The sequence below is a fragment of the Phalangium opilio genome, unplaced genomic scaffold (genome assembly GCF_054372755.1).
Source record: "Phalangium opilio isolate 3A_F unplaced genomic scaffold, DU_Popi_V2 ptg000037l_1, whole genome shotgun sequence".
Classification (NCBI taxonomy): Eukaryota; Metazoa; Arthropoda; class Arachnida; order Opiliones; family Phalangiidae; genus Phalangium; species Phalangium opilio.
The window spans coordinates 5,699,952-5,711,023 of record NW_028324160.1 but is presented as its reverse complement, the minus strand read 5'-3'; the positions used below and the strand labels follow the sequence as shown (position 1 = coordinate 5,711,023).

At 39.6% G+C, this 11,072-nt stretch overlaps 1 protein-coding gene across 1 annotated transcript; it reads left to right on the top strand.

Annotated features, from left to right (window-relative positions):
- The first annotated feature begins 3,213 nt into the window (after positions 1 to 3,213).
- Positions 3,214 to 9,157, top strand: LOC149683484 (uncharacterized). Its single transcript, XM_089871288.1, has 3 exons — positions 3,214 to 3,864; positions 4,137 to 6,700; positions 7,537 to 9,157. The coding sequence occupies exons 1-3, from the start codon at positions 3,214 to 3,216 to the stop codon at positions 9,155 to 9,157; spliced, it is 4,836 nt and encodes a 1,611-aa protein (XP_089727414.1).
- Positions 9,158 to 11,072: the final 1,915 nt, after the last annotated feature.

The following is an 11,072-nucleotide window of genomic DNA, read 5'->3' as shown; positions in this document are numbered from 1 at the left end:
AAATGATTCGATGTACAGGAGCACCAAAAACCCCATGTTATTCCTACGGGAAAATCGGCGAAAATCTGTGAATTTTCATTTAACATTACGGGAGGGTGTGGGATCTTATCTAGAAGGGCCTACCGGCCCTCTAGAATATCTACCAAGTAACGTGGTCCACGTTAAAGCGTTGGTTGTTAGCACGCGCGAAGCTAGGTCCCCTATCTCGTATCATAATAAAGATAAACTATAAAGCAGCTTTGTTCGTACTGACAACGGAACTTGAAAAATTACAGTAGCGCCACCTGAGAACCAGCGCTGGAAACCTGGCGAAGCTTAGCATTATAGAGCAACGCTGCAACGTGATATATATCGAGTATTCTGTCGCTCGAGATAGGGAGCTGCATATCCTCTAAGCGTGAACACTATTTGCTTCAAGCGCATTCTTTATTATTACCATCTCAAATTCTTACAATGAACTTCATTTATTTGCACCCTGTATAAGTGGTCTAATTTGTCGTATGTTGACGTCATCCGAAGGCAATAATGGGGGCCGTGCACAAAGGGAGGTGTTGGTCTGATCTTTTCCACACTGTATATTATTAAACTGAGAATAGTGGGACGAAATTGAAATAAGTCATTGGTTGTCAGGTTTATGTATACTTGAAGATCAAATGATCGCGCCATTCTATAATACCAGACGAACGTAGAAATTTTACGCATAAAATAAGCAGCAGAAATTGAATACAGTGGGGAATGGCGCACTCTCTCAGAGAAATGTCGGCCATAATGTGAGCCTCTAAAGATGCATATCTCATAAAATCTTCAGATCATTTGCATAATTGCATCAATAGAAAGAGATATGTTGGCCAAAATTATTTTAGCTCCTTCAAAAGAACATTTCGAGTTTCTGCTCCTTTGAATTCCCCGCCGATAATCGAAGGCCGATTTTACGAACTGGAGCGCGATTGTGGCGCGTGATTAAATGGGCTATGATAAGAGCCTTACCAAAATCTCAAATCCCGACACTCTTGACCAAATATTTTTATTATAGAAGGATGGTACTTAATGGATATTTTAGGCTGGTTTCCGGGCCAGAATAAACTACCTTTTGAACTAGGACTGCTAAGCCCGGAAACTGGGCAAAAATAGTTTTCAGGCATTTAATAGCTATTTAACACTGGTTTCCAGGCCAAATTAGCTCTCTTTTTGAATAAGAGCTAATTAGGCCCGGAAAACGGGCCAAAATAGCTTTTAGGCATTTAATAGTTATTTTAGCCCGGTTTTCGGGTAAAATTAACTCTCTTTTTGAAGGGGAACTATTTAAGCCCGGAAACCGGGGCCGAAAATGTGGTGGCTAAAGGGCCTGAAAACCGGGCCAAAATAGCGGGCCCAGGCATTTGGAAGCTATTTTGGCCCAGAAACCTAGCTAAAATAGGGCTTCTATCACAGAGACTGTTTAAGCCTGGAAACCAGGCCAAAATAGTTGGCCCCGCGCGGCCGAGTCTATTTAGGCCTGGAAAAAGGTAGGCCCGTTTTTCGGGCCTAAATAGTCGTAGCTCGAACCACGACTATTATGGCCTGGAAAATATGACGCCCGAAAACCGGGCCTAAATAGCTGACTCTTAATCGTCAGCTATTTCGGCCTGGTTTCCGGGCCAAAATAGCAATCTTTACAATGGCCAGCTATTTAGGCCCGGAAAGCGGGCCAAACTACTATTGGACCTGAAAACCGGGCCAAAATAGTTGGCCCAGCGCGGCCGAGTCTATTTAGGCCTGGAAAAACGTAGGCCCGTTTTTCGGGCCTAAATAGTCGTAGCTCGAACCACGGCTATTATGGCCTGGAAAATTTGACGCCCGAAAACCGGGCCAAAATAGCTGACTCTCAATCGCCCGCTATTTTGGCCCGGTATCCGGGCCAAAATAGCAATCTTTTTAATGCCAGCTATTTTGGCCCGGAAACCGGGCCGAAATAGTTTATACCTAATTACGCCCGGAAACCGGGCCAAAATAGACACTTCGTTTTCCGAACGTTTAAAACTTTTGTAATTACACATAGAATTCTACAATATATTGCATTTCCCGCGTAGAATGAAATTTTTCCATTCTCTTGTTCCTATGCTAAGACCACGGATGTGTATTGCAGAAAAAGTAGAGACTCGTAGCTTCGCCTCTACTAAAAAAATCTAGACCTTATTTGTCCATGAAAAGTGGTTTGAATATTGCACCTCCCTCCGAAACTAGACGAAACCTTGAAAACATGAAAGATGGCCGCGAGCTACTGACGTATTAAAAATCAAATTTTTAAGTGTTAATATTCAAGTGTTAATATTTAGTTTAATTCATAATCAATTAATTAATTAATCGAGTAATATTTTTTGTAAAATGTTCAATCTAAATATGTAAAACTGTTTTGTTAAATTTATTGTATATAGAACTTTAGGTAAACCCCCTTATTTTTTGAGTTCGACACCCTTTTTTTGTAAAGATATTTGTTTCGGTCAGTGACGCACTAGGTTTTTTTCCATTTACGTTGTTGACGAACTCCTCGCTTGGGTATTTTTTTGAATCTAACAAACAAGAAAGTGAGAGTATTTTTTTTTAAAGTAAAAGCGAACAAGAATGATCATTGGCTAAAAAAGTAGAAAGGTCATTGGACAGAATTTGAGCGTTTAAAGCACGCTATTTTCTATAAAAACCGGGCTTGACCAGGACAAAAAAAGACTCCCTTCAGAACTTTTGAACGAGAAGGTCTATCAGTGCACATAGAGACCACCAGCGGGAGAAAAATACTCAAGGTGCGAGTTTAAACGAAAAATCCTTTATGTGAGACCCAAAGCGCGGGAACAAGTTAACAACAAAAGTTAGTTTTTTGAAAGGCAAAGTGCGCCACTAAGAAATCTTTAAAACTTTGTAGAAAAGAAACTCAATGTGCGAGTCAAATTTAGCAGTAATTTTTTAAGTGAAAATAAAGTAATTTTTTGGAGATTTCAATTAACAAAAAAAACCGCCTTTTCTTATTTGCGAGTAAAAAACGTGCCAACCACGTGAGTAATCTAAATCTCCACCATTAAATAGCCTTAGTGTTTTCAGTCCGCTAACGCGATCGACTACTCAAATAAATTCAGCTCTCCCAAAAGCTATTTTCGCGTCCGTATGCCACATTATTTTGGTGCACTCGAAACCCGGGAATTAACTCGCGATAAGACAATTAGATAAGAATTAAATGGAACAATGGCGGTAGATTTAAAATTATTAGAAAAACAGAGAACGGCTCTGCGGGCAGGTGTTACACGGGCATGTAACATTATAAAGGACGAATTAGAAAAAGCCGCGGTAACTTCAGAAAAAACTTTAAGTGACTGTATCAACCAGCTTGATGCAAAGGAACCAAAGCTAGAGACGATAAGCAATAAGATCCTGGTTCTTCTAAAAGACGATGAGCAGGACAAAGAACTGGAAGAGATCGAGAAATACAACGAGCGCCTAGTACACTGGAGAGGACGCGCAAAAAGATGGCTTTCGGGAAAAAATTCGCCGGCATCGAGCGTCGGACACGGCCGCAACGAGGACGTGGATAACATAGAAGTAGCATCCAACCGATCATCCGCCATGGGACGAGAAACTACGGCGACAGTACGCCTACCGAAGTTAGAAATCCGGAAGTACGACGGGAACCCGGACAAGTGGCAAGCCTTCTGGACCCAGTTTAAAGGAGCCATTCACGACAACCCTAATCTGAGCAGCGCAGATAAGTTCAATTATTTAAAATCATATTTGGAGGGTGACGCTTGGACGTCCGTAGATGGTTTAACTTTTACTCAGGAAAATTATGAGAGCGCCATAGCAGATTTAATAAATAGATTTGGAAATAAAGGGATGCAAGTGAGCACTAGGCTTGGAAATTTTTTGCAAATGAGTCCCGTACTTAAATCCACAGACATTGCGGGTCTAAGAAAATTGCATGATTCTTGTGTAATGAAGTTAGGAATTTAGCAGCGTTAGGACACCTAACAGATAGCTATGGGGAACTGTTGGCTCATATTGTTGGCGGATTTATACCGTTAGAATTGCTAGAACAGTACACTCGGGGTAGAGATGAAGAAACTCTCTGGAAAATTAAGGACTTATTGGGTTTCTTAAATGACGAAATACAGTGCAGAGAAAGGGCATTAGCCGTGCATAAATCCAGACAGCAGCAATTAAAAGCCAACAGCAACCATACTGAAAAACCAGTTGTAAAAAATTATCAAAACAATAAGAGTGAACCCCCCTTTAAGCCGTTTTCAGCGGCAGCTTTAAATACGGGTATAACCAATAACTATGTTAGTGATTTAAGAAAGTGTATTTTTTGTGAAAGTACGGAACACCCATATTATAACTGTTGTAAGGAAATTTCAATCCCTGAGCGCAGAGCTATAGTTAGCCAGAAAAAATTATGTTTCTTATGTTTTAAACCTGGGCACCCAGCTCATAAGTGTAGAGGTAGAATTCAAAATTGTAGAATTTGTCACCGTAAACATCACCAAATTATTTGTGAAAATACGATTAGTAAACCACCAGTACAAAGTGAACGGAGAAATGCGCGCTCTGAAGGTCAAAACTCAGTCACTCTAAACACAGGGTCAGATGAATCCAGCGTGATTCTATTACAAACCGCTAGGGCCGATATAAGAGATAGTTTTGGGCGAAATTTAAGAGTTAGGTGCGTACTAGATGGAGCTAGTCACAGGAGCTTTATAAAGGAAGACGTTTCCCGAAAGCTAAATCTGGAAGTTGTAGGCAATGAAGTTATTAGCCTTTTCCCTTTTGAGAGTCAAGTTCCCATCAGGTCAAATCGCAGGAAAGTCAAAGTTGGGTTAAGAAACATATATACAGGGGAGGAAGTCACGATTATTGCGTTAGAAACACCCTCTATTAATGGGGCAGTATTTGCAGTTCCGGGGAAAAGTGTTAGAGAACAAATGAGGGAAAAGAATTTACAATTGTCAGATTTGTTTGGGCAGGAAAACGAGGAAAATAGCTCCCCAATAGAGGTCCTAGTTGGCGCTGATTATTTTTGGAGAGTGGCCAATGGGCAATTTGAACGTCTCTCTCCAGATTTAATGGCCATTAACACTGTATTGGGCTGGACAGTACAGGGTAGAACGGAAGGGGAAGAGTATAATACCGAGGTGAAAACAATAGCGGTCAACCACGTGGCGATCGAAAGAGAGGAGACCTTGGTGTCAGACCAATTGCGCGCTTTTTGGAATTTAGAATCGTTGGGAATCCAAGATCAGATAGAAGAAAGGTCAAACGAAAGAGAAACCATGTTAAGCAATTTCGAAGAGAATATAAGCTTTAAAGAAGGACGCTATCAGGTAGCGCTCCCTTGGAAACCCAACAAAGAGCTAATGGGGGATAATTTAGAAGTAGCCAAGAGAAGAACAATTAATTTAGTTAGTAAATTGGAATCAAAACCCGAAGAAATGAAAAAGTACAATGAGATAATAGAAGAGCAGCTAAAATCGGGAATAGTAGAAAGGGTTGATGACAGTAATGACAACCACGAGGTGAACACGTGCTACTATATCCCTCACCGTGGTGTTGTCAGAGAAAGTAGGGAAACTACAAAATTAAGGATAGTGTATGACGCGTCCTCCCATGCGAAAAATTCTCCCTCACTCAATGAGTGCGTTGAGGCAGGACCCAATTTGGTCCTAGAACTTTTCAAGATATTAATTGGATTTCGTAAACATAGAGTAGCCTTTACAGGAGACATCGAAAAAGCATTTCACCAAATCAGTATAGTTGAAAGAGATAGAGATGCTTTAAGGTTCTTTTGGGTTAAGGGTTTGGTGGGCGCTGCAAGGAGAGAACTAGTAACTTATAGAATAACTAGAGTTCCTTTTGGTTGTACGGCTAGCCCGTTTTTGTTAGCGGCTACCATAAAGTATCACGCAAAAAAGTGCATGGAATCCCACCCTAGGGCTAGCGAAGTTTTGTCTAAGGACCTATATGTAGACGATTTGGTTTCAGGGGAAGGTAGTACTAGAAAAGCCAATCAAACCATCAAACAAGCATCCGAGATATTGAGAAAAGCGGGAATGAATTTAAGAAAATTCCATAGTAATTCTAGAGAAATTAGGAAAAAATGGGGTGACGTCACTCAAGTTGAAAGGGAAAGTGATATTAGTGCGAGAGAAACAGAAAAGGTGACGCAAGTTTTGGGAATGACATGGAATGAATTCAAGGATACTTTCCATTATGACGTTAGCGAGCTCCTAAAGTTTTTATTGAAAAGGGAAAATACCAAACGTTGGGTTTTAAGGGCGGTAGCTAGAGTTTTTGACCCCCTAGGGTTGTTGTCCCCTTTCACAATACGTGCCAAACTGATTTTCCAAGAAATGTGGAAGAAAGGGCTAGATTGGGATACCCCATTGACAGGAGAAATAGCGGAAGAGTTTGACGCATGGTGCGCGGAACTCTCCCATTTAGTAACAATATCAATCCCACGGTACTATTTCTCGAATGAGCCGGGAAATGAAGAACCGGAAATAGAAATGCATGGTTTCGTTGACGCTAGCCAAAAAGCCTACGCGGCTGTTGTCTATCTTAGGGGTGTTTATGCTAATGGTGAAGTGCATACCTCTATGGTGGCAGCAAAAGCGAGAGTGGCACCCATACAAGCTTTATCATTACCTCGTTTAGAATTAATGGGTGGACTCTTAGGTGCAAGGTTAATGAAAAGTTTAGTTCAAACGTTAGGATATTCACCACGGTTAATTAGAATGTGGACTGATTCCCGAGGGGTTAGTCATTCTCCAAAATTTTGTACACCCGATTCCTGATTTCTGAATTTTTATGTGAATTCCGTTGATTACTGAATGAATTTCTTGATTTCCGTGATTACGATTATTTTAGGTGATTTCCATAATCTTTACAATGATTTCCCGTTATTGCCGCAGATTACTCGAGATTACTACTTGAATTCCACTGATTACTCGTGATTACTTTTTGAATTCCACTGATTACTCGTGATTACTATTTGAATTCCACTGATTACTCGTGATTACTATTTGAATTCCACTGATTACTCGTGATTACTATTTGAATTCCACTGATTACTCGTGATTACTATTTGAATTCCACTGATTACTCGTGATTACTATTTGAATTCCACTGATTACTCGTGATTACTATTTGAATTCCACTGATTACTCGTGATTACTATTTGAATTCCACTGATTACTCCATTTCAACTGATTACGATTTTTATTTTGGATTTTCGAATTCCTCGATTGATTATGCGTGATTATTTGACGAAATATGTGATTACCGAGATGATTACAAAACATTACTAGGAAATCATGTGATTATTTCTGATTCTCTCAATATTCCATGTGATTTCCAGTGATTATCGGAGATTTCTGATTACTCACAAAATTGATTATGATTACTTATGATTTTCTTAGAATTCTAGAAATCAAGTAATCGATTTCGGCGGTTTTGTACACCTGATTACTCAAGTGACTAGCCCCTCGCTGATTCCACGATAGTATTGCACTGGATTAGGGATAATGAAGCTAGATGGAAACCCTTTGTTTCTAATCGGGTTAAGGAAATTCAAGGAATGATAGATCCCTCTTGTTGGAATCATGTAGCGGGAAGGGATAACCCAGCTGACTTGCCCTCGCGTGGTGGAAACATGGAAGAATTCGTTAAGTCGGATCTTTGGCTTCATGGGCCAACTTGGCTATCAAAAGACGAGCAAATGACAGATTTGGTAGAGGTTGACGAAGAAAGCCCAGCAATTAAAGTAGAAAAAAGGGGGAAAGAACAAGTAATTTTAGCAATTCCAGTAAACACGTTACAACCAATAATTAAGCTAGAAAAGTATAGTTCAGCAATGAAAGTGTTTCGGGTGACTGCTTGGGTTTTGCGTTTTGTGGAGAATTTGAAAAGAAAACAAAGAAAAAGTACAGAAATTAGTGGTCCTTTATTAACTGATGAGATTAATAATGCTGAGAAATACTGGGTAAAATTAGCGCAAGAAGAACATTTCGCTGAGGAGATAAATAGCTTGAAAGCAGGCGTTGGAATTTCCAAAAATTCAAAAATATTGTCATTGTCCCCTACTCTTGATAAGGATGGTCTGTTAAGGTTAGGCGGTCGTCTAGAAGCCGCAAACATTAGTTACGAAGAAAGACATCCTTGGATATTATCACACAAAAACTTGTTAACTGAATTGATTATTGTTGATTGTCATGTGAAACTTAAACACGCTGGTGTAGATGATATTTTAGTAGAAATTAGAGAAAAATTTTGGGTTAATAAGCTCAGACGTGCAATTAAGAGCAAAGTGCAAGGGTGCACAAGGTGCAAAAGATTTCGGGCAAGAGCAACTATAACTGAAACGGCTCCCCTGCCTGAAGCGAGAATAAACCCATCACCTCCTTTTTCGGTTTGTGGTATTGACTTTGCCGGTCCACTTTTTACAAAGGATGGACAAAAGTGCTGTATCGCGTTATACACCTGTGCGGTAACGCGTGCGGTTCATTTAGAGGTCGTTTCGGACCTGACTACCGAGAAGTTTTTATTATCGTTCCGAAGATTTATTGCGCGTGGCGGAATTTCGAGAATCATATACAGTGATAATGCCAAAACATTTAAAAGAGCAGAAATCGATTTGAACGAGCTAATCCAGAATTTAAGACACCCCGAAGTCGCTAATTACTTTGGATCATTAAGAATACAATGGAGGTACATAGCGGACAGAGCGGCTTGGTGGGGAGGGTTTTGGGAGCGGATGGTCCGTTCGGTTAAATCCTCTCTCCGAAAAACCCTTGGAAAGGCCAGATTGACCTACGAAGAGCTAGAAACAATTCTAATTGAAATAGAGGCCACCGTAAATTCGCGCCCTATAAGTTACGTGTACGAAGGGGCAGGAGAACCGGCTCCTTTGACCCCCGCGCATTTTTTGACGGGAAAACGGCTGACGTCACTTCCTTCACGGGTATTCGCGAACGACGAAGTCATGAACGCAACGCGAGAAGCCTTGACGAAAAGGTTAAAATATCAACAGACTCTTTTGGACTCTTTCTGGAAAAGATGGAAAACTAATTACTTATTAGACCTGCGGTCCGCGCATCATAAACCCAGTTGCACCCCAAGTGAACCTCTAAAAGGTGAATGATGTAGTATTGATAGAAGAAAACAAGACCCCGCGTTTGATGTGGAGAATAGCGGTTATAGAGGAAACAATGATGGGCAGGGATGGAGTCGTTAGGTCGTGCATGGTTCGCTTACCGAACGGTAACAGGTTAAGAAGACCTGTACAGTTGCTCTATCCCCTTGAAATTTAATTTTGAACAAATCAAATTTTTAAGTGTTAATTTTCAAATGTTAATATTTATTTTAATTCATAATCAATTAATTAATTAATCGAGTAATATTTTTTGTAAAATGTTCAATCTAAATATGTAAAACTGTTTTGTTAAATTTATTGTATATAGAACTTTAGGTAAACCCCCTTATTTTTTGAGTTCGACACCCTTTTTTTGTAAAGATATTTGTTTCGGTCAGTGACGCACTAGGTTTTTTCCATTTACGTTGTTGACGAACTCCTCGCTTGGGTATTTTTTTGAATCTAACAAACAAGAAAGTGAGAGTATTTTTTTTTAAAGTAAAAGCGAACAAGAATGATCATTGGCTAAAAAAGTAGAAAGGTCATTGGACAGAATTTGAGCGTTTGAAGCACGCTATTTTCTATAAAAACTGGGCTTGACCAGGACAAAAAAGACTCCCTTCAGAACTTTTGAACGAGAAGGTCTATCAGTGCACATAGAGACCACCAGCGGGAGAAAAATACTCAAGGTGCGAGTTTAAACGAAAAATCCTTTATGTGAGACCCAAAGCGCGGGAACAAGTTAACAACAAAAGTTAGTTTTTTGAAAGGCAAAGTGCGCCACTAAGAAATCTTTAAAACTTTGTAGAAAAGAAACTCAATGTGCGAGTCAAATTTAGCAGTAATTTTTTAAGTGAAAATAAAGTAATTTTTTGGAGATTTTAATTAACAAAAAAAACCGCCTTTTCTTATTTGCGAGTAAAAAACGTGCCAACCACGTGAGTAATCTAAATCTCCACCATTAAATCGCCTTAGTGTTTTCAGTCCGCTAACGCGATCGACTACTCAAATAAATTCAGCTCTCCCAAAAGCTATTTTCGCGTCCGTATGCCACATGACGTTTAGGACTGCTAAGCCTCGGCCTTTTGTGTATCGTACGGATGCCAACTTGCCGAAAACAACTGGTTTTCGGTTAACCGATTAATTTAAATTGCCGGTTTAACCGTTCCATAAAACTGGACAAAAAAACCGGTTTTTCAAAGTAATTTTCTTGGAGTGAGAACAAAAGTTCCTTTAAAATTGCATTACACGCATCTATGTCTCCTTTGATACGTCTCCATGGTGGTAGATTGCTAGCAGTAAACCGTTTTCAACCGTAAAACGTTAATCAAGGCCTGTGCGCGAAAGTTTCGAAGGGGGGCGACTATTACGAAACGCGGCTTCTTATTTTCTCCATATTTTACCGCGAGATTTCATTGATAGCAGGGTCGAAACGCACGCGAAAATTAGTATTTAAAATTCTAAGCGCGTGAAAAAGAACATTTCAAATTATTTAGGTCCAGATTATAGTGTCTCAGGTGAGAGAATTTTTAAACTTAAATTGCCAAACGAAAAATCTAAGTCGGTGCCGCGAACAGGCCTTGATTAACGTAGGCAACGAGTTAACCTAAGCCAAGTGACAAGTGAAGAAAAACTAAAACTTTTCATTTTGTGAATTAAACAAAAACTGATTCTAATTTCGGTTTTCATTTCAAAAAAAAACGATTAAACCCGAAGAATAAAAAAATGGTACTTCGAAGTGTAAAAGACAGGTTTCGGTTAAACCGGGCGGTTTTTGACATCCCTAGTATACATATAGAGTCCGAGTCATGCATTTGTAAATCTTATTTAAATTTATACCTTTACTATTATGTCTTTTTATATTAACTATAATATGGAAAATGTTCATATTGTTAAGCCGGGAAAGAAGAAAACGACGCCTTCT

Bases quoted from the DNA above. Each gene is read 5' to 3' on its own strand.
- LOC149683484 (XM_089871288.1), top strand. From the start codon at position 3,214: ATGGCGGTAGATTTAAAATTATTAGAAAAACAGAGAACGGCTCTGCGG. The intron at 3,865-4,136 runs GTGAGCACTAGG...GACGAAATACAG, and splicing joins TTGGAAATAAAGGGATGCAA to TGCAGAGAAAGGGCATTAGC. The intron at 6,701-7,536 runs GTTAATGAAAAG...GCACTGGATTAG, and splicing joins GGTGGACTCTTAGGTGCAAG to GGATAATGAAGCTAGATGGA.